The sequence below is a fragment of the Artemia sp. Qi Xiang Cuo genome, chromosome 1, assembly GCF_049724085.1.
Source record: "Artemia sp. Qi Xiang Cuo chromosome 1, ASM4972408v1, whole genome shotgun sequence".
NCBI classification, from domain to species: Eukaryota; Metazoa; Arthropoda; class Branchiopoda; order Anostraca; family Artemiidae; genus Artemia; species Artemia sp. Qi Xiang Cuo.
In genome coordinates this window covers 5,249,407-5,277,397 of record NC_142794.1, presented here as the reverse complement: position 1 = coordinate 5,277,397, position 27,991 = coordinate 5,249,407, and the positions used below count along the sequence as shown (strand labels likewise).

Below are 27,991 nucleotides of genomic sequence, written 5' to 3'. Positions count from 1 at the left end.
TTTCTTTCGTTGAAATGCAAGAGTTGGAATATTTCAGTAGTGTTTGGTTATGGTTTACCTTGTCACAGTTACATTTTCTTGATTTTTCAAAGTTCATTTTGAATTTCTTTCGCTGAAATGCAAGAGTTGGAATATTTCAGTAGTGTTTGGCTGTGGTTTACCTTGTCAGTGTTACATTTTCTTGATTTTTCAAAGTTCATTTTGAATTTCTTTCGTTGAAATGCAAGAGTTGGAATATTTCAGTACTGTTTGGTTGTGATTTACCTTGTCACAGTTACATTTTCTTGATTTTTCAAAGTTCATTTTGAACTTCTTTCGTTGAAATGCAAGAAATGGAATATTTCAGTAGTGTTTGGTTGTGGTTTACCTTGTCACAGTTACATTTTCTTAATTTTTCAAAGTTCATTTTGAATTTCTTTCGTTGAAATGCAAGAGTTGGAATATTTCAGTAGTGTTTGGTTGTGGTTTACCTTGTCACAGTTACATTTTCTTGATTTTTCAAAGTTCATTTTGAATTTCTTTCGTTGAAATGCAAGAGTTGGAATATTTCAGTAGTGTTTGGTTGTGGTTTACCATGTCACAGTTACATTTTCTTGATTTTTAAAAGTTCATTTTGAATTTCTTCGTTGAAATGCAAGAGTTGGAAATATTTCAGTAGTGTTTGGTTGTGGTTTGCCCTGTCACAGTTACATTTTCTTGATTTTTCAAAGTTCATTTTGAATTTCTTTCGTTGAAATGCAAGAGTTAGAATATTTCAGTAGTGTTTGGTTGTGGTTTACCTTGTCACAGTTACATTTTCTTGATTTTTCAAAGTTCATTTTGAATTTCTTTCGTTGAAATGCAAGAGTTGGAATATTTCAGTAGTGTTTGGTTGTGGTTTACCTTGTCACAGTTACATTTTCTTGATTTTTCAAAGTTCATTTTGAATTTCTTTCGTTGAAATGCAAGAGTTGGAATATTTCAGTAGTGTTTGGTTGTGGTTTACCTTGTCACAGTTACATTTTCTTGATTTTTCAAAGTTCATTTTGAATTTCTTTCGTTGAAATGCAAGAGTTGGAATATTTCAGTAGTGTTTGGTTGTGGTTTACCTTGTCACAAATACATTTTCTTGATTTTTCAAAGTTCATTTTGAATTTCTTTCGTTGAAATGCAAGAGTTGGAATATTTCAGTAGTGTTTGGTTGTGGTTTACCTTGTCACAGTTACATTTTCTTGATTTTCAAAGTTCATTTTGAATTTCTTTCGTTGAAATGCAAGAGTTGGAATATTTCAGTAGTGTATGGTTGTGGTTTACCTTGTCATAGCTACATTTTCTTTATTTTTCAAAGTTCATTTTGTAATTCTTTCGTTGAAATGCAAAAGTTGGAATATTTCAGTAGTGTTTGGTTGTGGTTTACCGTGTCAAAGTTACATTTTATTGATTTTTCAAAGTTCATTTGAATTTCCGTTGTTGAAATGCGAGAGTTGGAATATTTCAGTTGTGTTTGGTTGTGGTTTACCATGTCAAAGTTACGTTTTCTTGATTTTTCAAAGTTCATTTTGAATTTTTCAAAGTTCATTTTGAATTTCTTTCGTTGAAATGCAAGAGTTGGAATATTTCAGTAGTGTATGGTTGTGGTTTACCTTGTCACAGTTACATTTTCTTGATTTTTCAAAGTTCATTTTGAATTTCTTTCGTTGAAGAGTTGGAATATTTCAGTAGTGTTTGGTGGTGGTTTACCTTGTCACAGTTACATTTTCACAGTTACAGTTACAAAAAGTTAGGTTGATCTAGGTTCACTTAGAGTGGCGCGCCACTCTAAGTGAACCTAGATCAACCTAACTTTTTGTAACTGTAACTGTGAAAATGTAACTGTGACAAGGTAAACTACAACCAAACACTACTGAAATATTCCGACTCTTGCATTTCAACGAAAGAAATTCAAAATGAACTTTGAAAAATCAAGAAAATGTAACTGTGACAAGGTAAACCACAACCATACACTACTGAAATATTCCAACTCTTGCATTTCAAAGAAATAAATTAAAAATGAAATTTGAAAAATCAAGAAAATTTAACTGTGAGAAGGTAAACCATAATAATACACTAGTGAAATATTCCAACTATTGCATCTCAATGAAAGAAATTCAAAATGAACTTTGAAAAATCACGAAAATGTAACTGGTACAAGGTAAACCACAACCAAACACTACTGAAATATTCCAACTCTTGCATTTCAACGAAAGAAATTCAAAATGAACTTTGAAAAATCAAGAAAATGGAACTGTGACAAGGTAAACCACAACCAACCACTACTGAAATATTCCCATTCTTGCATTTCAACGAAATAAATTCAAAATGAACTTTGAAATATCAATGAAATGTAACTGAGACAATGTAAACCACAACAAAACACTACAGAAATATTCCAACTCCTTCATTTCAGCGAAATAAATTCAAAATGAACTTTGAAAAATCAAGAAAATGTAACTGTGACAAGGTAAATCACAACCAAACAGTACTGAAATATTCCAACTCTTGCATTTCAACGAAAGAAATTCAAAATGAACTTTGAAAAATCAAAAAGATGTAACTGTGACAAGGTAAACCACAACCAAACACTACTGAAATATTCCAACTCTTGCATTTCAGCGAAAGAAATTCAAAATGAACTTTGAAAAATCAAGAAAATGTAACTGTGACAAGGTAAACCACAACCAAACACTACTGAAATATTCCAACTCTTGCATTTCAAAGAAAGAAATTCAAAATGAACTTTGAAAAATCAAGAAAATGTAACTGTGACAAGGTAAAACTGATTCTCTCATTCCCCGTAAAGCTCTTTTAAAAGATACAAAAACTACTTATTTAACACAAAAATTTAATTTTTAATGACCACCAAGTAAAGAAAAACCACACGGAATCCGGCAACTGAGTCTCTCAATCCCCGTAAAGCTCTTTTAAAACTGTGACAAGCTAAACCACGACAAAGCACTACTCTCGTGGAACTCAATCCCCATTTAACTCAACCCCCGTGCAACTGAACCCCCTTGTAACTGAATCCCTGTATAACCGAAACCTCCGTGTAACTGTACCCCCCTTAACTGAACTCTCATGCAACTCAACCCTCCATGCAACCCATCTCACTCAAAATACTTTTCAGTCATTTCTCGTTAAATTGACAATACGCTCCAAAACATCACTTGTGTATTATACAGTACATCTCTCGAACCCCTTAAAGCTCTTTTAAAAGATACAAAAACTACTGATTTAACACAAAAATTTCGTTTTTAATGACTATCAAGTAAAGAAAAATCACACGGAATTAGGCAACTGAGTCTCTCAAACCCGTTAAAGCTCTTTTAAAAGATACAAAAAATTTGGTTTTTAATGACAATCAAGTAAAGAAAAATAACACGGAATTATGCAACTGAGTCTCTCAAACCCCTTAAATCTCTTTTAAAAGATACAAAAACTACTTATTTAACACAAAAAATTTCGTTTTTAATGACCATCAAGTAAAGAAAAATCACACGGAATTAGGCAACTGAGTCTCTCAAACCCCTTAAAGCTCTTTTAAAAGATATAAAAACTACTTATTTTAACACAAAATACAAGCAAGCAAATAACATGGGAATTCCTATACACGCAAGCAAATAACTGAGTTATTTTTACGTCACAATTTTTCAACTTAAAATCATTCTAATTATAGAATCCAATTCCTCATACTTTAATTACCTGTTACGCTTTCCTAACCATCGGAAGTTTAACCAACGTAAATTAAGTTATAGACAATACTGGTTTTTAGAAAAACTGGAATAAAGAAAAACCACACGGAATCCGGCAACTGAGTCACTCAATCCCCATAAAGCTCTTTTAAAACTGTGACAAGCTAAACCAGGACAAAGCACTACTCTCGTGGAACTCAATCCCCATTTAACTCAAGCCCCGTGCAACTGAACCCCCTTGTAACTGAACCCCTGTATAACCGAAACCCCCGTGTAACTGTACCCTCTTTAACTGAACTCTCATGCAACTCAACGCTCCATGCAACCCATCTCCCTCAAAACACTTTTCAGTCTTTTCTCGTTAAATTGACAATACGCTCCAAAACATCCCTTGTGTATTATACAATACATCTCTCAAACCCCTTAAAGCTCTTTTAAAAGATACAAAAACTACTGATTTAACACAAAAATTTCGTTTTTAATGACCATCAAGTAAAAAAAAATCACACGGAATTAGGCAACTGAGTCTCTCAAACCCCTTAAAGCTCTTTTAAAAGATACAAAAAATTTCATTTTTAATGACCATCAAGTACTCCATGCAACCCATCCTCCATGCAACCCTCCATGCAACCCATCCCCCTCAAAACACTTTTCGGTCATTTCTCGTTAAATTGACAATACGCTCCAAAACATCACTTGTGTATTATACAGTACATCTCTCAAACCCCTTAAAGCTCTTTTAAAAGATACAAAAACTACTGATTTAACACAAAAATTTCGTTTTTAATGACCATCAAGTAAAGAAAAATCACACGGAATTAGGTAACTGAGTCTCTCAAACCCCTTAAAGCTCTTTTAAAAGATACAAAACTACTTATTTTAACACAAAATACAAGCAAGCAAATAACATGGGAATTCCTATACACGCAAGCAAATAAATGAGTTATTTTTACGTCACAATTTTTCAACTTAAAATCATTCTAATTATAGCATCCCATTCCTCATACTTTAATTACCTGTTACGCTTTCTTAACCATCGGAAGTTTAACCAACGTAAATTAAGTTATAGACAATACTGGTTTTTAGAAAAACTGGAATAAAGAAAAACCACACGGAATCCGGCAACTGAGTCTCTCAAACCCCTTAAAGCTCTTTTAAAACTGTGACAAGCTAAACCACGACAAAGCACCCCCCCCCCGTTTTTATTTATTTAATTATGTAAAAGATCAAAAGTCTGTCTCATCCTTCACTCCTCACTCTTTATTGTGAAGTTGGCTTTTTTTCCAAATTCTTAAAGAAAATCTGTTATGAGTTTTAAACTTGCTCCTTAGTTTAGTTGAAAAATCTTTTATATTTGTTTAATTACATTTCATGAGACTGTAAAGAATGTAGGAAATAATCGAATCAAAACCCAAAACGAGCAGAAATTAACATAAGTTTGGTGCAAAAATCCTCTATTCATTTGCAAATTTTCTTTAAAAATTTGGAAAAAACCTATGTACGGATGATTTCCCGTGAAACTTGTAGCAATTCACCTCCTGGAAAATTCCCTCCCCATGGAAAATTCTCCTTGTGGAAAATCCCCTGCAGTGAACTCAAAATTTGGTACTTACGTGTTACCCCCGACAACACTCAAGGAATGAAGTTAAGTTGATCCTAATCAAATATCCTAAAACATGATGAAAATTTAATACTTTAGTAACCAAAATATTCAAACGCCCCCAAAGAGACACACATAGCCCAAAGAGACACACACGACCCCTAACTCTCCAAAACATCACTTGTGTATTATACAGTGCATAACCACCCCATCTCCTCCAATTCACAAATTCCATTACTCCTTTTTTTTGCAAAGGTTAATCAAACGTTTCCGATTCGTCGTTAGGTATTTTTCAAATTTATAACAAATTACCTCAGTCAACAGCTCCTTTGGGGTTACCTTAACTGTTAATCAGTTTAATCCTTTTTTTCTCCACTGATACAATCAATCACTAATTAATATCATTCATTGTCTAAGTAAATTAAGTTATCTCCTTCCCTATAGAAATGAGGGGATAAACCAACTTTTTTTGTCTGCTTTTCAAAATGATCGTATTTGGAAATTTGTCATTTAACACTAAGAAGTAAATTGAGTAACCCTTTTCGCAATAGCAATATGCTTAGCAGCGATTAAATCTCAGTGTCGGCAACAATTTAATCAGATCAGAGTTGATCAAATGGAATATCTTTTCGCAGATTGAGTTAGCTTCTATTTCATAGACAAAATATTTGAATTCCTTTTATTCAAATCACCTATCAATTCAGGTAGCTATGGCTAAGTTTGCTAAAAGACCAGTTATTTTCTTGCGAAAACACACAAAATCAGAAAAAATAACTGAACCCTCCATGTAACTGAGCCCCTGTATAACCAAAACCCCGTACAACTGAACCCCCCATGTAACTGAACCCCTGTATAACCGAAACCCTGTACAACTGAACCTCCGTGCTACTCGACCCCATTTAACTAATTCCCGTGTAACTGAATCCGTATGTAACTGAACCCTCGTGCAACTCAACTCCCTCAAAACACTTTTCAGCCATTTCTTGTTAATTTTTTTTATTTCTAAACTATTTAAAATTGACAGCACTGTGTAAACCAAAACACTTTTCGGTCATTTCTTGTTAAAATTATCCAATCGCTAATTACCCCTTTTTTCTCCACCTTCAAATATTCCTTTAGTCATTGGTCATTTAAAACTAAGATGTAGAAAACTATTCCTTTTATTCACATCCTAATCACCAATCAAGTTATACTCGTTCCTCTTGACAAAGGTGCAATGACCCTGTAGAATAGGACTACCAGAAAAACCTGTTTGGTACATAGGACTCTTAGAAATAGTACCTCGGACTATACTATTATTTCACCAGAAAATGGGACCAAAATAAAACTGAAACTTTTGTTTTCAAATAGCTTGAATCATATCTCTGTATGTCCTTGGATCAAATCCTTTTAAATCTTGTCTTTGAGTTCTTGGGTAGTCCTCTTTATTCCACAATCTTTTATATAATCTTTGTTTCATTTTTAGGTTTGTACTATGGCGTAACTATTTCTCTGGTATCATTTGCTACAGGGCTTTCAGTTGTGACGCTGAATATACATCATAGAGGGATGAGAGGACGGAAAGTCCCCCCCTACGTTCGGAAATTTGTTTTAGGTTTCTTAGCCAACATACTTTGGATAGGGCTTGATACTCCAGGTGATTGTGACTGCAATAAAAACAAGGTAATTTTAATTTTACAATCTAGTTATAGGCAGTTAGTTCTTAATAATCTGGTTTCACATATGTATTTGTTTCAAAAAGTGTGGGAGAGAGCTGCATCTACCGGCAGCTATTTGTTACTTTGATAATTTTTTTCTTTTTTGGTAAATAAAATTGTCCCAAAAAAACACGATTTCAATGGGAATATCCTAATGCCTGAAGATAAAATGATTTTTTTTTTTAATGCTGAAGCCAAGAACAGTCACTAATTTGAGGTTCTTGAAAAATAGTCTGTAAATTGATGTTTGCTCAATCCTGATTTATTCTTTGTATTGTTTGCTGTACCATGAATAATAGCTATGAAGAGCAACGAAATTTTTGAATTTGACTTATAAATCAATACCAAGAACTATGAGTTTTACGTAAACATTTTCATATTTCTGATTTGTTTTTTCCCCTCTATTACCTCTGTTCAACACTTCAACCCTTTTGTCCGATTATTTTAGTTGCGTCTTCAAGAAACGCAATTTTCATCAGAGGCAACGCTGTAGTGATGCATATAGTAAAGGCCACAAGGCTTAAATGTTTTATTATTTTTTTTCCTAGAGGTACTTTATATGGAAGGGGTGTTTCTATAAGCTTCGAAGGGGGATCATTCGATTGGGAAGCAGAAGTTCTAGTACCTTTTTTAAGATTCAAAAATGATCGGAGGGCTGCTAGGCTCCCCCACACCCTCCTATCCCCAAATACATCCGATACAAAATTTGAGACGGCCATTTTGTTTAAAATAGTCCAAAGATCAGATAACAGTAACTGCGGGGTCAACACAATTCCCCAAGAGCCTGGGAAAGGTGTTGTAAATTATGCCCAGGGAGAATATAAGATTTTTATGGAAAGCGTGGTTGTATAAACTTTGTAAGAGACTCATTTGATTGAAAACTGAAAGTTCCAGTTATCTTTATAAGAGTAAAAAATGAATAAAAGGTAACAAGCCTCCCACACCCTCTTTTCGGTTATTATTGGACCGAGTCGCTCCTTTCTAGCAGTTTGTTATCACGAACTGTTTGAATTCAAATGTTTTTTAATCTCGTGTAATGAATGAAACCGGAAAATCTGAATTCCCAGATTATTTTGTCAAATTAACTGTTAGTTTTCCTCATAATGTAATTAATAGCATAGAAATTGGCACTTTTCCAACTCTACGGAGAAAATGTTTTTCATAAAGAAACAAAAGAACTAATGTAACAGGATTTCCTTGGTGTGGCTGATTTTTTTTCTTGGAACAAATATATTTCTCTCAATTTGCTTCAGACTAGTTTAGTGGGAATAGCCATTCACAGAGAGACAAAACGTGCTTCAAACTAATGATACTGTGCAATTTTGGAAATATTCATTGAAGAGAGCTATGAACTACGATCACTATTTGTAAAAACATCAACTAAAAAGGAAAAAAAGGAGAAAAAAGTAATTTTTCCAAAATGTAATTTTGGAAGTTTTTGCACCAAATAATAGTGTAAATCTCTAAAGTCGATGCTATAGTATCTGAATCGGGCCTCTATGAAACCAAAGTTGGCGCAGTAGCATGTTCATTTACGGTGTCAAGAAATTTAAAGGCATCTAACATCAGGTATGCAATTTGTTAATTTCGTTGCTCAGGATAATCAACACACCAATATAGATAATATAATAGTGCATCCAATGGGATACACACAAAAATTGTTTCACTAGAAAAAACAAGTTAATACTATATTTTTACAAATATCACCCGTACACCCCCTTCCCCAAGAGCCGGAAATGTAAAGCCATTTTTACCCCTTTAGTTTACTACCTATACACCTTACCTCTTAATTGGCATTCCATAGCTTTCTACCTTTCTAGTTCCTCCCATACCTAATTTTTCCTGTCCAAATACATTTTTTCTACCTTTTTCGTAAACACATTTTTTTTTGTCAATTTCCCCATTCATACGATTCTCCATCTATTAATTTAAGATATAACAATTTCCAAATTCACATTCTAGCTACCCATGACGGCAAGAGGCTGCTCCCATCCATTAGGCCTATAACATATAACATTAAAATACAAATTTACAATACATATACATTTTTGAACCTTAAAATACTTTCATTTTTCTTAAAACACTTTAAAACACTTTTCATTGCATTTACATAAATAAATAAAAAAAAACATAACACCATTTTTTTCAAATACATCACATTTCATCATATTCTGCTTTCGCTGGGCCTTGCGTTATTGGGTAGCTACATCAATCCTCAAATAAATTTCCCAAAAATCAAATATTTCACAATCCAGGCAAATCGTACCCCCCTCAATAAATAAAATAAGTTCCACTAATTCAAATTTAACTCTTCGAATCTATAATCTAAGTCTCAAAGACTTCAAATCTAAACTCTATAATTGTTTTTTTTTTAATCATACAAAATCCTATATTATTTCTATATTCCCTAAAATTAAATTCAAACATAAACCCCATACATTCTACATATTCAATTACATTTAAAACTTACCTAATATATAAACTTAAAAATAATGAACAAATCTTGAAGCTAACTATTACAATCTAAAAATTTTAATCAAACACGTCATTAAAATATCGAAATATTTAACTTAAATTCTAGCACTATTCCGTAAATATATATTCCATCTTCTTTTTATATACGGTACCAAAATTGAAAAATCCCTTTTCTAATCTTCTACCTAAAACCTTACCACAAAATGAAAAAATAAAAATCATACAAATATAAAACTGTAAACCTTTAAACCCTATAATTTTTTCTCAGCCCTCGTTTTATTTTTTATTTTTTTGTAACAACACATCCTTACACACTAAGACACAAAAACCATTCCCTTCTACTTTAGGCCAAACATATCCTCAATTTTCTTACACTTCATAATCCTTTTCCTTTTACATTCTGTTTCCACACTATTTATGACATCAAAATCTTCCTTCTGCTTTTGTTTTCGCTTCCGTGTGTCATAACAAAAATGGGACACGATGTACACTCTTGTCCTAATATAGGCCTCATCATCTGCTTTTAGGTACATAGCTTTCTCCAAATTAGCTTCATCTTTTTTACCTGTAACACTTGCTAATAAATTCCACAGTCCTGCTACATTTGTTTCTTGTTTTTCACATTCTAACATTACGTGACATTGTGCTTCTAGTTTTGTCTTGCATAGATTACATAGTCTATCATTTACTTACTTACAATAGCTTACATTACTATCATTTATATTAATCTTTACTTTCGACTCTTTTTTAGGTAACAGATTATGCATAAAGAAAAACATGTGTTGTTTAACTTTTGGCGGCAACAGGCAAGTTTCTAGTAGTATGAAACTTTTGTCTACCTCTTCTTCACTATAACTACCATTTTCAATGATCTGTAGTGGAGGAAGCTGTTTCTTTTTTTCATAATATTCCTTAAGTTTTACTTTTACCAATTCTACCAATTTTCCCACTTATTTCAAGCGACATTCCTAATTTTTCTATTTCATAAATTTTTTCGAATGCTTGATTATATTTTGGAGGATATTTCTTTTCTTTTCCTTTCCATGTTACATACCACGCTCTTGTTGGTGATTCTTTTTTCCTTATCACTTGTTCCAACATTGTCCAAATGAAAAGTTCTTTCATCTTACATTCCACATGCATGACCTGAAGGCCTTCATGATTTCTATGTATGACAATATTGTCTGTTTTCAATTTAGGTGGACATTTTTCATTCCATATGTACTGGTAATTTGCACTCACAATTTGCTTTAGATCTGTCTTTTTGGGTTGTGAATCAAAGGACAAATACCATAAAACTGGGCAAGCATAAGTTCATTGCCACATTTTCTATTATAATGTCATCTGTTTTCTTTTCTAGATATTTAGGTAACGGGTCAAAATACAGTTCAAACAGTAAAAGACTCAGCGGGCATCCTTGGCGCACTCCAGTTTCTGCTTCAAATTCTCCCGTAACATCGCTATTCATATAAATGGGTATGGATATGGGCAATGGATAATTATTCTATTTATCCATTTTATGAATGTCTCGTGGAAATTGTAGTAATTCATGATCCATACTAGAATTTTTTGTCATATTTTATCGAAGGCCTTTTTAATATCATAACTCGTTATCCTGTACTTTACTTTCTTTTTTTCTTTTGACTTCCTGCTTGTATTATTACATCATTTATAGTAGCCAACACAGCTGCTGTTTTACGGTTTTCAAGTCCTCTTTGGTTTACACTTAGTAAGAAATGTAAAGCCATAAGAATAAGAACACATTTGCACCACAAGATATTCATGGTTCATTCAGCCGAGAATAAAATGTAGGAAAAATTTTGCCCTACCCCTTAGAACTCAATTAAAAATTTCTTTGAACTAAAATCCAAATTCTGGATTTCCAAGGGTACTGGAATAAGCACGCTGCTACACCTATTCTAGATGCCTACGGGTCCGGTGAATACCTAACTGCTACCCTAATATTAGGTCTTAAAGAGCAACGGCCGGGTTGCCAAAGACCTCATTTTAGTGACAATCCCAAATTGAACGTAAATATAATTAGTTTGCATCAAAATTCGAGGAAGGGAAATCATAAATTCAAACTCATTTTGTGTGTAAATGCTACAATTTAGGAAGTATCTAATCAAATGAGCTTTGAACTATGAAAACTAAGTTACAATCTCATGTTACATGATTCTGTATTAGAACTTAGTTTCAACTGAATCAAACATTGTACCATAGCTACAGCCTAGAGAGCAATATTATGTTCTCTCCCGACGTCCAGTTTACTTTTGCGAGGTAGGCAATTTTGGCATTATTATCTGTCGTACAAGATCATTCCCTCACAGAAAACACAAAGAATTCACTTGTCTTTGTATTTAAAAATGTCTACAAAATTTATAATTGTTGTTCTATTGTTCCACCGATTCACAGCCATTGTGAGTCCATGTGATGCACAGGATACGGGCGGAATACCAATAGCCAACTCCACCGATAGAGTGTTTGCTGAGTAGGAAAAAGCAGCTATTCATGGCTACAATTGATTATTTAATTTGTGCTATTAGTAATCATCTTTAACATTTCGTTCAAAAAATCATCAGGTCTATTAAATTTTCGTTACTTGTTGTGGTGTGATTCGTTAACGATTCGTAATTATTGTTATATATTTTATCAAACAAAACACAATAAAACCTTGTGATTCCTATCTTCATGATTCTTTGCTTAAGAAGAAGTAGAGGCCACAGTTTTGTACAGTGGCTAAGTGTGGCTCTGCAACGTAAGTGCTTCAAAACTTCATGGTAGTTAAGCCGGGGCGTAGCTCCAGAATTTTTATTGGAAGGGGACGGGGTAAGAGGGGTCTATATATGGAGAGTCTAGAGCCATGGGCTAGATAAATAATTTTTTTTCACAATTATTTGGGGGCAACTGCCCCCCTCTTGCCCCCACCCCTAAACGACACCACTGTATGTATCCTAGAAGTTTACCTGAGAGACTATCTAAGGATAGTTTTAGACCCTCGTTTGCATGACTGTGCACTGCACTAAACAATATGCTGTACGGACTTGGGGATTCCTTCCCTCCTACTAGGGCTTCATTTGAGCCATTTCTAGTAACTCAAGTAATTTGAGTCAAGCCTAGAGCTGTTAAAATTTGAAGTTAATTGGTTATATATAATGTAGCATTAACAGAAATTAAAGAAAAGATAATTTCAAGGTTTTACGGACGTCGCCAATCGATGCAACAGGACCAGAGGCCTTACAAGGTTCTGAAACATTTTTTTTTACAAGGAATTTGCTTTGGTCTCAAATGCTATCATCTCCAAATAATGGATTTTTACTTAGTTTCCATTTTGTCAGAAAAAGACGTCCAAATAACATTTGTTATTGTTGTCCAAATAACACTTATTTATATTTAATTTCTATTTTGCAAAAAAACAAAAAAAAAGTGACAAGGAAGAACAACACAATCGGGATTATCTGGTTGTACGAACCCTAAAATTTTAAAAAGAAGAAACTATTGTTATATAATTTGGCCCCTTTCCAACTCTACGGGAAGCATTTTTCATAAAGCAACAATAGAACCAATGTGGTCGGATATCCTTTCTACAGCTTATCTTCATTTTAGAACAAAGATGGTTTTCTGAATTCTGTCTTTTGTGGGAAAATGAACATTCATAAAAGGCAAAGTATATTTTATTGAAACTAAAGACGTTTACGATACCCCTTTAGTTAAAGGATAGCATTCATGCGCTATGCTTCATATGTTACATCGTTGAGCTCGTAATAAAATTGAAAATTACTATATGTTACATAAAGGTGCTTAAACTTTCTGTATTTATTTCTGTGTGGTGGGGTGGGGTGGAGGGGCTTAGATTGGAACTTTTGACAGAAATAAAGATGATGATGAGAAAAGGACCTTAGAATATGAATGTTCCTATGCTTGCAACGGACATTTTCCCATCGCATTTCAAGTTCTAAAGAAAGTAATTTTGGTTTGTGTCCAACACAGATAGAGGCATTAGGACAATTCAAAATATGTTGCGAAACGTTTTAAAGGCGAACGTTTTTACCGATTAATCCGTTTTTTTCTCATTTGATTTGGTTCCTAAATTATTTAGTGGTCTCTTATTTTTGCATAATGCCTTTTCTTCGCTTTTCTTTATCAAGAAATAGTTGTAAATAGAAGCTTTAGACATCAAAAATGCTTTTGGTAACAAGATATTCCGTCTCTGAACAAATTTTCTTTTAATAGTAGGGAAAAACCAGGATAAATTTTTGACGTTTTTCCCTCGAGTAGGATTTAGATTGCATATCACACTATATTTTGAATTTCATATCTGAAATGATGTTTCGAGTTTAACAAATATGAAAACCTTATAATTTTTCCCGTTTCTTCAACTGTAAAATAAGGTGTTTGCACTTCAAATTATCGACAATTTCTTGTTTGTGACAGTAACAATAAGAATGCAACTTAGATCTTATGTACCTTGAAGGCGTTGCATTAGTAGACGTTCTGGCAGCAGGTTGTATTATTCTTCAAAATGACACGAAAGATTGTTTTAACTAATTTTTGAACGAAAAAGATGGGTATGGCAGCTGAGCTCTCGAAGGAGGAAAGAATATGGTTGAAGCTAGATGTCAAAACTCTCGATGGGGTGTCAACTTGCACCACCTGGCTTTCGTCTCAGAACGCTCTGTTTATGGCACACTTCCCCAACGCTTGGTACAGTTTTTGCCTCGCTTGGCTTACTTTCGCCACGTTCAGCACGTGCCACCTAGTGTACGGGATTTGGTGTACTGGGTTCTATTAACTAAGACACCGATGAGGTCATTAGTTTTGTCCAGCATGGCCCGAAGAGTTGTAAAGTAAGTTTATTCATAAAAAGAACTACCACTGATCCGAAAAAAATGAATACTAAATAAACCGTCATAAGAGGTCTCAGGCCGGTGTTAATTGATATTTAAATTTGGGGTACCAGCTTAATAATTTTGGCAACCAAATGTATCTAAAGTCGGGATAACATTCGCTAATCCTGGTATCGAGAGAAAATCAATCATAGGCATCGCGATGGCACTGCCTAAATAAAGAACGATGTACAATGTATTATTTTTTTGTATTTTCTAAACAAGGCACTCTTTATAAGATGAGTTGCTGTAGAAACTTCTCAATGGGCTCATTCGACTGCAAATTTAAAGTTATAGTGTCCTTTTTAAGAGACAAAAGTTATTGGGGGAGGGGCTACTAGCATCCCCACGTCCTCTTTTTCCACAAATGCATCCAATAGAAAATTTGACATGGCTATTTTATTCAATATAGTCCAAAGAAAATATAATAAGGTCTTTGGATAAGAAATCAACGCAGAGGGGGAAATCGGAAAAATATAGGCTCCTCCCAAACTAGGTCCGACAGAGTGCCAGGAAATATCCTAAAACCTTTTTTCTCGCAGCAACATTTTTCCAGCAGCATGGGAAATCATGCTGTTATTTTTAGGGAAGGTCAGTTAAGGTCAAATTTCTGCTCGTCTTAGGCTTTAAAAACTTCTTTTAAAAACCTCTTTTTTCTGAAAAGTTTTTAAATTAAATTATAAATACCAAAAATTCATAAGTCATTATTCTTTAAAGTAATACAGCTAAGGTCATATCATGTATAAGATTTGTGCAATTAGTACTTTTAGCTTAGTACAAAATGTAGCTAAGCACAAAGCTTAGCAGAAAGCTTCGCCCTGTTAAGCAAAAAGATGAAAAACGGTAATAAAAAGGGTTGCCATAAGAAAAAAAAAAAATAATTACACACATTGTTGAAAATCCCAAAAATTAATGAAAACACTAAAAACGCAGTCTACTAAAGTCACGTACTTTTTTCAAAATCTTATCACTAGTTTTTAACTTTTCAATAGGTTTCTGCTCTACATTTATCTTTAATAAAAGTTCACATGTGATTAAAAAAAATTTGGAACCTGAAGACTATATTTCAACACTAAAATCTCCAGGAAATCAAACCCGACGGTTAAAATTACTTGCACTGCATTATAAGAAAGAAAAATCACATTTAAATTCAAACTGCTTGAGAGAAAAGTAAAATCCCCGAAATAATTAGTACTCCGACAATTCTTGCCAGGATCTATGACCATGTCATTTCTTTCTCTTGCAATACCTCCATTGTCAGGCAGTTTGTGGTAACGAACTGTAAGTAAGGAGCGACTCGGCTCAAAAGTAACCGAAACTCTAAAATGCAAAATTTTAACATCAATAGGCACATCAAAAGAATTGGCTTGTTGTGCTAATTCCTAATACATTAGATTATAAATATATATAATATATTAGATTATAATTTCTAATAAGTTTAGTGTTACCCATCAAAAGCTATGAGCCTGAGAGAATTTGCCTGATTCTTGAAAAAAGGGACAAAAACTCTATAAAAGTCAAGGAATCCTAGTGAAAATAACACCATCAGATTCAGCGTATGAGAGAACCCTACTGTAGAAGTTTCAAGCTCCTATATACAAAAAAAAACAGAATTTTGCCTTTTTTTTATGTTTTACCAGAATAAAGATCTCGGATGCGTGTTTACTTGTTTTTTTTCCCAGGGGTGATCGTATCGAACTAATGGTCATCGGAGAAGGTGTATTCGAACGGGAATTAAAAATTCTAGTGCCCTTTTTAAGTGACCAAAAAGATTGGAGGGCCACTAGCCCCCCTCCCACGCCCTTTTTCCCCCTACGTCGTTCCATCAAAATTTTGAGATTTCCATTTTGTTCAGCATTGTTAAGAGATATAAAACTATGTCTTTAGGGGTATCATGACCCCCATAGCCTGTGGGGAAAGGGCTATAGGCTATGAAATTTTGCCATTGTTTGTGGATAATATTTATTATTGGGAAGTGTATAGGTGTTTTTCGGGGTGGGATTTCCTGCTTGGGGTGGGATTTCTTGCGGAGAATTTTCTGTGGGAAGAGAAATTTCTGGGGGTAAAATTTCTAAAGGAAATTTTACTCTGGAGGATTTGGCAGAATTTCTGCACAATTTTTTTTTTATTCTTCTTACTTTCTCTTTGCTAACTTCATTTTGCATGTGGAGACACTCAGGGGGAATTTTACAGGGGAAATCTTCTGCGAGTTTGGATTACCAGGAAAAAATTCCACGGAATGGGGATTTCGACAGTGATCAAAAAAAAAGATTAGAATTATTCCGAAAAAAATTCGAAGGGAATCTTACGGGGGGTCGGTGTATTTTACATAGGAGGAACTTTCCACGGAGGAGCTTCCCGTGAAGTGAGGGAGTTTTTCATGGACAGTGAGCCGGATTTACCAGTATTATTTGAAAAACGATCAGAAATAAAATAAAAAACAAGTTTTTTCAACTGAAAATAAGGAGCAATATTAAAATTAAAAATGAACAGAAATTGACGAATGAAAGATCTTAAGCCGAACTCGCCAGCCATGACAAAAAACAACAAAGAGAAAAATCTAAAAAAACAAACAAACAAACGAGACTGTGGCCAGTGGAGAGAAAAGAAAAGACATATGCAAAACATTGCGGATATTTCACCTGTGTCCAAACAAGGCGTCTTCAGCACAAATGAAACACAAGAAGAACAGGATAAAAAATAAACAAGATAAAACTAAAAAACATATGTATTAGCTATTACTGAAGCAAATCGTTTTGGTCTAGCAGGTAAAATAGTCCCCTGGTGATTATTTATAAACTTAACTCCCGTATTGACTATTGATTCACTATTTAGAAGGTTATCATAAATTGGGTCAATATTTAAATTACCTGTGTCCCTATTTATCGAAAGTTTAGCAAACATATGTTTTTTAATTTCTATGGCTTCCCTCGCCCATTGAGTGTAACCCTTATCCTTTGAAATAGCTAAGGCTTCATCAAATTTTACAAAATGATCTGGTTGAAACCAAATATGCTCTGCTAAAGCTGAAACAAAAGTTTCTGGAGGCTTGCTTAATTGTAGGATTTTTTCTATTGAATTTCGGTGTTCAATAAACCTTTATGTTAATGGAGATTTTGTAAGCATTTAAATAGTTTTGATAATAATATTAAATTTACAGTTGAGTTTGAGGATAATAATAAATTACCTTTTCTGGGTATTTTACTAATTAAAAAGGGATCTCCATTTAGTTTTCTCGATTTATAGAAAACCAATGCGCAATGATAGGTATTTGAATTTTCATTCTTCCCAGCCTATGGCGGTGGAAAGGGGTGGTATGTCTTTCTTAGCGAAGAGAGCGCTCAGAGTTTGTTCTCTGAAATTTCTGGATTTGGGACCGTTTTAATTAAGTTATATTCTATTTTGTAACAACTGACATAATAAACTCAATGAAAAAATAAATGAAAATGAGCGTTTTAAACAAAAGAGTAGGGTTATTGGGGTTTCTCAGTTTGAAGATTTAGATGTATCAAAAAGTTTCATTTCATTACCATATGTACCTGGTTTGGTTGAGAAATTTTCGCGGGTTTTACGTAAATTTGGTATTGCTACATGTTTCCAATCGTTGAGGTCCATTGGTAGTTTTTTTATTTCAGGTAAGGATTTAACCTGGGGAAATTTAGAAAGCGTGGTGTATAAAATTCCGTGTTCTTGTGGGAAGTTCTATATTGGTAGAACTCACCAACAATTTGTTGAAAGGTTTATTGAACACCAAAATTCAATAGAAAAAACCCTACAATTAAGCAAGCCTCCAGAAACTTTTTTTCAGAGTACAAAAAATGTCTAGTTTAAAACATATATAAAAAAAATATGTCCTCCAGAAACAAAAGGATTATTTTGCAACAGAAAAATTAAAGTACTTTCCAGTTTGTTTTTTTTCCCTTAGTTACTCCGGTGTTCTCACTAAAGTAACTATATAATAGCATCTTTTCCCTACGTGGATCAGTTTGCGCCAATTGTACAATTTTTTTTTTTTGTGGTGGTTTTATTGGTTTTTTAGTTTTATCTTGTTTATTTTTTATCCTGTTCTTCTTGTGTTTCTTTCGTGCTGGAGACGCCTTGTTTGGATACAGGCGAAATATCCGCGTTGTTTTGCATTTGTGTTTTCTTTTCTCTCCACTGGCCACAGTCTGGTTTGTTTGTTTGTTTTTTTTAGATTTTTCTCTTTGTTGGTTTTTGAACAGAAATTATTATGTTTATAGAGGGACTGTCCCCCTACTCAATATTTTGCTCTTTGCGCTAAAGTGTGACGGTTTGTCTCAGTTTTTAAAGAACTACTCTTGAAACACAAGGGCTGTTTAATTAGAATAGGCAGCTTTTTTAAAACTGCTAAAGACATTAGCGTGAAGAGCCAGATATTGATGAGGAGGGAAACGCTTCTATATACGGAATAATTTCTGTTCGCTATGAGTTTTAATGTTGCTCCTTACTTTCAATTGAAAAAACTGTTGTTTTTTGTATTATTTAATCTCTTTATGGATTTTAGCATGTACAATTTTGACGACAATGAGCCCATGCTACGTCTATCTTGCGATTAATTTTTACTATTTTCAAGCCTTTATTCTTGAAGATTACGTTGGTTATAAGAGACAATTTATGTAAATTTGGTCTTTTTGCTTATCTGTTTCTTAAAAAATATTCATATTTTTATGATACCGAATAAGAATGCTCACATTTAAAAAAATTGAGTTTATTTTTATTTTATTAAGTAGAAGAGCTCCCTGTTCTTTTGTTGGACAAAGAAATTATTCCCGTATCATTTCGGAGAAATTGAATTGCCATGATGCCAAACTAGACTGCAAACGTCTAACATAAAATGGTTTTTGGGTATTTTTTGAAGCAGAACTTTTTTTAGTTTTTCTTTTTCCTCATACTTGGTAAGGGAACTGCTTTATACCAATTTATTATTTATTTCTTAGCTGTTATGCATACGTTATATTACCAGACCACAGTACACACATTGAGTGATAGGGCTCTTTTACTTCTACTTCTAGCTGCATATGTCTAAGGTAAAACAATTATGTGACCAAATCCATGCATACCCATATTTTTGAAAGGTAATAAAAGTTACCTTTTAAAAGGATTATCTTTTAAATCGCGCTTCTGGACCGAAAAATAACAATTGTAGGACCTATGATTAAGATAAATGCGATTTTCAAGAATAATGTTTGAGTTTCACTCTATTGAATAAGCGAAGAATTACTATGGTTTTCAATGGGAAGGGGATAGAAGCTTTAGATTATAGAGAGCACTTGTTTCAAACTAAACAGTTAAGCCTTTCTTCTAGCATTTACATCAAATTATTATATACTGGAACCATTATATATGTATTGGTCCACACTACCACTTCCGTCCCATTTTTCCATTTTCTGACCCTCTGATTCTTCCTGCCCAGAAAACGTAAAAATGGGACGGGACACCTGTCTACATTCTAAGACTCTCTCAAGTTTCTCGCAGTTTCTTTTTATCTAGAAAATTATACGTAAAAGCACGCGGAAAATAAAGTCTGTATAATCATTCCTGTTAATGTTAGGTTAAACAAACTTTTAGGTTTGCCGAAACTTTTTCACTGCTCTTAAGCTTTCTAGTACTTTGACTATTATGTCTTGTTCAGGAGCAAAGTCCTGAAAAAATATACTCTGATTGTACTCTGAAAAGCCACTTTGTCCCTACTAAACGTATTTGCACTGTAAGCCACTATGAGAATGGGAATCTAGGATGGCTTGGGGTATCAAGTTGAAACTTTCAGGGAGTGTTAGGGAGGAAAAATGTAACTCAAATTTTGAGTTACCTTTTTAAATTTAAAAAGGTAAAATTTAAAAGAGTAGGTTTATCTGATACGCTGTATCTGATGATGTGTTTTCATTAAGATTCTATTACTTTTAGGGGGTCTTTCCTCCTTTTTTTGAAAATACCCATGCAGACCAACTCCATTTATTTTCTCTGAACTCCTTTCTTCACACCTCCTAACCCTCCTGGACATAACCAGTGGCATAATTTCGTCAAAATCCTGGGGGGGGGTAAATTCGGAGCCAATTTTTCCAAATTTAGCAAAAATGACACTAAAAACTGAAAAATGAGCCATTTGGTGTCATGAAAGTACTATATGGTAGCTACCAGATACCTACTTCTTATCAGTTATGTATATGCTATATTACCAGACCTACTTGCATCTTCTTGTTGTCATAATTATACTTCCTAAAATAATGATTTTTTACAGCTTATGAAGATTTTCATGTTATTTTACTATACAATTAAATTGTATACAATGTTTTTTTCGTTAAAAAAATTACAAACAAATGACTCCCCCCCCCCAGACTTCGAAAAATTCCTTTTTTGTATCTTCATTCTAAAAGTTTGGAAAAAAAAATCCTAGCCCTTACTCTACATTTTTACTGAATTGGCACCTGTGATTGTAATAGTTTTTAACTAATACAGTTTGTTGAGGAAAAAATCAGTCAGCCACTGCTATTTTGTTCATATTTATGGCATGCAAAGTTGTTTATTACATCATTAAAAGTCGATTTTCAACAGTTTCTACGCTTGAGTTAAGCATAACCTTTTTGCGTTTTTACATCAATAACTTTTACATTTTCCTTATTATCATATCCTTTTATGGCGCGCAAAAATAGAAAACGGCTTTTTGTTTGAGAAATAATTTGAAAGCTGTATGTTCTATTGAGAAAATATATGTGGATTAAACATAGCAAACAAAGAATATAACCCTTTTCACCTTATTTGCGCTCATATTTTGAGGGATTTCCACTCTTTCCCTCCGCATGGTGCCCCTAATTAATATTGGCTGAATCTTTAAAATACTCTCAAATTAAACAACGGTCTTTCATATTTTGGTTGTTTTCATTTGTCTTTTAATATTGAAAAAAAAACCCAATGTAGTTGCAATATTTTAGAAGGCTTCATGCAACCTGGTTTGGCCAAACAGAGATCATTAGCCCACCTTCTTAACGCAGCACGCTCTATTGCATCGTTTGTCAAACTTTCTGGCATCATTATCCCCCCTCTTCAATTTAGAAAAAGAAAGTAAGTCAGCTCATGACCCATTAATATTGAAAAACCACGAAAATATAATGTCATTCCACTGATTGATAAATAAGTTTCTTTAGAATATAGTCTTAAATTCTTTAGAAGCCTCCCCTTTCTTCCCTCCCTTAAATCGCTCTAAAATGGAACTTTTGATAGATTATTTTTACCGCCTCTTAAATACATTCCTTTGAAATGGTTGTTATGATAAACAGGATCGAAAAGAATTAAATAAAATTTATTTCTTTCGCTCTGGGTCTGAATCGTCTCGGATCCTTTTACAATGCAAAATCCATTTCATATAACATACACACTAAAATAACCTCAATATAGATGTCAAGTTTTCCTTCTCTCTTATAACCCCTCTCTTTCTTAAGATTTACAATCTTTAAAAAGATTCTTTAAAAAAATTAAGAAACTTCAAACAGGACTAATCGCTCAGGAGCTGTGCCATTATTAGATTTTCAATAATTTTTTTTCTTATAATTTTTAATAATTAGATTTTATTCGTTTTAGTGCGTGTCTCACCTTTTCTCAGCTCCATTGCGACCTCCTCGAGCCCCTAAGTATTTTTCCATCTTTTACCTCTGATCAAATTATCATGTTCGTAATATAAATCACATTTTTTTTTTCACTCCATCCGTGGCTAGATCAAAGAGTATGATAAACTTTTAAGCGTGGAAAATGGTGCCAGTGTCGACAAGAAAAACTTTTCCAACGCCACTGAATGTTTGGTCACTCTCTCGCAAATGCTTGGTTCTATATGGCCTATTTTTTCGGACTATACTCTGATTTTAACCAGTTCTTGAAGATACAAAAGTTTTGATTGTTTATCAATTACAGAGAAATATCAGCTCTAATCTTATTCGGCAATAGAGAATCTGTGGTTTGACTATGAATTGTGATTGAAAATACGCAATGAAGTCTTACGTCCTTTTAGTCAGCAATCTTGTCAATCAAAACGGGTAGAACCCCAGAGTCCTCCCAGAGTTGCCAAGTTGCTTACATATCTTTTCAGAGCTGATTTGCAGTTTTTTCCTAGCAGGTCTGCTAGAACATTTTAAGGGACTACCCATTCTTGAACCTTAAAAAGAAAATCCTGCCCTGTTTAATCAAAAGCAAAATTCACAATTTCTGATGATAAAATTATCATTAAAACTAAATACCCCTGTATCTCAGGGGTATACAAACCCCTGTATCAGGGGTTTATCCTTATAATTGTGAGATGTAAATTTTCATAAATCCTTTGTAAATATTCGAAGGTCCAGCTCATTTAAGTTTCCCATCTTCATTGAGTCAGAATTGTAACAGCAACTGTGAGCAGGGGCGGATCCAGTATTTTTTTAGGAGGGGGGCAAAATAGGTTGATCTGATAAACTTGCGTTAGGAGCAAGTTTATTTAACGCAAACTTGTGTTAATTAAGTAAATTACCCTACTTTACACTACGTCAGGGGGGCGCGCGCCCCCTTTGCCCCTCTCATGGATCCACCACTGACTGTGAGTAACACAGTCATAGTGTGAGCTAACACAGTCATGACTGTGAGTTGCAACACCGACTGTGAGTTCTTTAACACCAAGTAATTTTTCATGTAATTTAATGCATTTATCTGCCAGGAGGTGATGTCCCTTGAATATCTTTAAAGAAAACTGTTAACAGTTTTTCTTTACTTTAAATTCTCTTTATTTTCTCTTGGATTGATATGTGTCTAAATAGTTTTTCTGCTGAATGATCTCTTATAATCCTTATAACTGGTCTTTTTTGTTATAGAAACTCATGTACACTTAGGGTGTATCATCATAAATACAAATATAATATCTGAAAATAAAATAAGAAATTTATTGTTGATAATTTTATTTCATTAACATTTTCCTTCTGTAAAGCCACTAATATACTGCTACGAATAAAACCTCCCAATTATAGCTTTTTCTATTTTTTATAGTCAGTAATTTTAAGAAATGAATAGCAGACACCCTATAAAATCATGACTAATACCTGTTATTAGGATAAAATGCCCGGTAGTTGGGTAGCTAATTACAACACTATTAATTCATTATGTATGAATAAATCTTATCAAACAAATGTGGTCTTTGCAAGTATTTCTATTGTCTTTCGGAATCAAAACAATATATGAGATGTAATACGTAGTCAAATGAACACAAATCAATACTAATATATTCCTTATTACGGATGCAGTTCGCTGCCTCATCGTTCTGGTTGTATGAGTGGTGCCACAAATCTAACACGTTTTTGAAGAATTATTTTCATTCAAAGCCTTACAATCTTTTTCATAAATCATTGTCAACAATAATCGCACTCAGCAGAAAATTGGAAATTATTGACATCGCAAAACTGCAGAAGAAATGGGTCATTCCGTCTCTTTCTTCTCGAATAAATTCTCCCCTTTCCTTTGCAAAAAATGGATCTGATTGGGCGGTGACGATAGGCTAGGAATCAGTCGACAGAGTTTTTAGAAATCAAGCAAGTCAATTGTTTAAAAAAAGAAAAAATTACAATAAGGAAACAAATCAATAAAACGACATAGAACAAAAACAGTAAATAAAAACAAAAAAATCCTATCAAAGACTTGCAAGCCTTTTCATAAATTGATGTCCACGGCCATCGTTTTCAGATGAAAGTTGGAGATAATTGACATCCAATATTTGATATTCCACGTGAACCGTTGTAGGAGGGATGGATAATGGTAGGAGGAGTGAGTTACTTTGTTACTTTCTGCTGAAATAGTCTCACCCTTCCCCTGAAAAAAAAAATGAATTCGATTAGGCATCGACGATGGCTCTAGAGAGAATGGGGATCTGGTAAGACTGTAACCTAGAACTTCTGTAAAAAAAACAAATCACCAGCACCCTCAAGCGATTGGTGTTCTTACGAACACCGTACGTCTTTTGAAACTAAAAAACACCTTCTCATGGCACAATTTTGCATATTGATCAATTCAGAAGTTTTAATGCCTAACTCAGGCGCTTAAAGCTAAAGAAAAGTTTTTGCAACGTTAATCCCTCAGGTAATCCACCTGAAATTTTTTTAACCATATGTTCTGTGGGACCTTTAATGTGTTCACGGTTAAGGGGAAAGGTAAAGGTAAAGAAACTATGGATTTGCAGGTGATCAAAATGGAATGCCTGCAATATCGTGGAAACGCCTTTGGAGAACAAGTTAAAAATTTCAGTGAGTGTTGGGAGGGAGAGCAACAATGGCTATGAATTTTAAATTGAGGGAGGAGAATAGCGAAGTGTTTTAAAATTTATTTTGTATAAATCAGTTTTTTGCACTTGTTTATTTAAAAAAATTACTGTTTTTAAAAATATATTTTCTTTTCAACTGGAAATGGAAAGGCAGTGTGATCTAAGAACGAATTTAGGGAAGGGTCTGAAGATTGGATCTTCCATCTGTTTAAAAAAAAATAAAAATATCACAAAGAGGTCCTGTTGGATTAGAATCAATTTCGGGTTGAATAGCAATGTAGACCGAAAGAAACCTTTGCGCCCAGGTTATCAAAGTATTGTATCAGTATTGCATCAGGAATAGCTTGGGGGATAGAGCTGAAATTTTTGGGGGATATTGGGGAGCCAAACGGATGTCAAATTTTGACTTGCGGGGAGTCGAAATAAACTATGTACGATGTCCAGGTCATCTAAATAACATATCTCCAAAACCTGTTACCCGTTGGCAAGTGGGAGAAGGCAAGGGAACTTAATTCCCTTAAGAAAAGGACGCAGATGTCAAAAAGTATTTTTTTGTGATCCACTTCAAAGTTTCCGCATTTATATCCGCAGTAGAACTTTAAACCTATTCATGCTAAAACAGCAATGAAAACTAAGAGAGTATATCCGACCAGATCATCAAAACTGTGCATGTGTAATATCGTGGGAATGGCTGGAAGATCGATTAAAAACTAGCAGAAGTAGTTGGGGAGGAAAAAAGACAAGAGTGCCAACATTTTTGTCCTCAAAGCACCGGTTCGTCCCAAAAAAGGCTGAAAATTTAATTTTTAAAAGCTTGAAACTTATATCTATAACTTTTTCGCACGCAGACCAGTGGGCTGCGTAGCGCAGTAACTGATATCCTGGTTCTCTCCCTTCGGTCGGGAGTTCAACGCGTGGTGGTAAAGCCTATATCTGTAAATTATAAAAAAACTGTTTCGTCCGAAACGGTCCCAAAACCTACTTTTAGTATCAACTAGGACTCGTAATACCTTTTTTCAAAAATTACTTCCTGATATTCTATGACCAGTACTTCGGTACAATCTCTCCTGGAATAACGTCAAAAGTCAAATAAACTAACAATGAAACTCCCATCCCTTAACAAATTTTCTCAGGAAATATTATACATCGTGTTTTTGCACATAGGAGTCTGAATCCTTCGCAAAAGGGCTCTCGAACATGTTGAATTGGGTGTTTCCGCATTCTTATCCGCAGTAGGACATGCTAAAGCAGCCAGGAAAACTAAGACAGTGTATTTGACCAAACTAACAAAATGGTGTATGTTTAATATCTTGGGAGCTGGCTGGAATCTTGAGACTATATCTATAGCTTTTTCGCATACAGACCAATGGGCGGTGTAGCGCAGTAACTAATCTCTTGACTCTCTCTCTTCGGCCGGGAGTGCAACGCGCGGTTATAATATGCATGTAAGTAAAGGGTTAGGCACACGTAGCTGATTTCGGGAACCAATTTCAGCAAGTGTATATTCCACGTCGAGTGATTATAATTAATGATGCTAGGAGGCGGGACTTAGTGACGTTTTTCGGTGATTAATCATCATTAATTACGATTAATTTACGATAATCATTAAATACGATTAATTACATGCCAAAATCTCTAAGGACCTGGTACATTCCTTGTCTAGAACGCAATTAATGATGATTAATCACCGAAAAACTGTCACTAAGCCCCGCCTCTTCGAATCATTAATTTGAATCACTAGACGTGGAATACACCCTTGCTAAAATTGGTTCCCGAAATCAGCTACGTGTGCCTAGCCCTTAAGCTACAAAAAATCTGTTTTGACCGAAACGGTATCAAGACTTATTTTTAGGATCAGCTAGGACTCATAATACCTTTTTTCAGAAATTACTTCCTGATATTCTATGACCTGTACTTCGGTATAATGAATCCTGGAAAAACGGCAAAATCAAACAAACTAATGTGATGCTGAATTGGATAGTGCAATTGCCATTAAGATTACACCCCCTTTTGTGGAGGTTTCTTACGTTTTTCTGTAAATATGTAAATTTTCTTGTGTTAATAACTTTGGGATAAATTAATTTTACATATTTAGAACCAGCGTGAAAGAAAATTTTGTTGGTGTCTATATTGTTGTCAAAGTTCCGTTTCTTAAAGGTTCAGATTTTATTGACATGGTTTGCTCTTTACATTTGTTACCATGAATAGTTTAAAACAGCAATTCTCCCAATCGTATATCTATGAAAAAACAATTTTGATGCTTGAGAAGAAAAATATGATATAAGAAAGCGAACCCATTTCGGTAGTTATAGACCGATTTGCTTTTTATCTGAACTTTCTAATATCAGTAAAAACAGGTGTGCTTTTTAAAATATTTTTGGGTTCAGCATTTTCTTGCAACTAAGATGAGAGCCAGAAATCACCCTTATTGAGATTGAAAGATAAGAGTCACCCTTATAAAACCTTTTGTTCTCCTTACTAATTTAAAACTTCATACAAAAGAACCAATAAGATTTGGCATTCTTTTTACTGCTTAAAATAGCACAAGGCATGATCATGAGGCTATTTGATGCACTTATACAGAGCTTTAAACAGGCGGGGCTATTAGTCTCTCCAGAAATAAGGAATAGTTTGATTGGCCCACGAAAAATACCTCATAGAATTAAGTCAGTGGAATTAAAGTATACTTTTTATAGCGGAAATATAAGACAGTAAATTTATTTTTCTCTTTGCTTCTAACAGTTAAAACGAATTACACTGTGAGTCTTATGCATGTTGAATGCATTTCATAAACTTTTTGTAGTTTTATTGTTTCTCCGAAGACTTTACTTCGTGACATTGTGTCGTAAATCGTTGCAACAACAACAATTCGGGACCTGTTGTTTCCTCAGCAAGTGAAACTTGAAAATAGGAAATACCTGTAGTCAGGAAATGGTTTCATTTTAGTGGAATGATTTTATTCAGGTCCTTAGAAAAGGAAGTGATAGAACAAGATAAAATTAATTGCCAAATTGTTAAGTTTTGTCCCAGATTTCTTATCTGAACAAACAGGGCCTCGTTGCAATTGATTGCAATTAGCTGAAAAAACTTATTGAATAATCGAAATTCATGAGCTCTATTGAACATGGTCTGAATATCAAAACGAATTCTTACAAAAAGAAAAAAGAATGAACCATAACTAGATGTCTTTGCCCATTTTCATGCATGCCTGTTCCTACCAGACGCGAAAAGAATTTCCCTCTCTCCCTCTATGCAGTGTCCTACTCTGTTGTCTTGAGCGCTACTCTTTCTATCTATCTTCTTCTTTTGTCACCCCCTTACTCCCTCCTTATACCTCTCTT

General features: G+C 34.0%; 1 protein-coding gene across 1 annotated transcript in view; it reads left to right on the top strand.

The window, feature by feature from the left end:
• The first annotated feature begins 6,777 nt into the window (after positions 1-6,777).
• The window catches only part of LOC148955935 (uncharacterized), a 159,683-nt gene continuing 138,469 nt past the window's right edge, over positions 6,778-27,991 (top strand). The window contains exon 1 of the mRNA XM_089093255.1: positions 6,778-6,969. Within this exon, the coding sequence (XP_088949381.1) occupies positions 6,856-6,969 (114 nt within the window). The 5' untranslated portion in view covers positions 6,778-6,855. The remainder of the gene's footprint in view (positions 6,970-27,991) is intronic.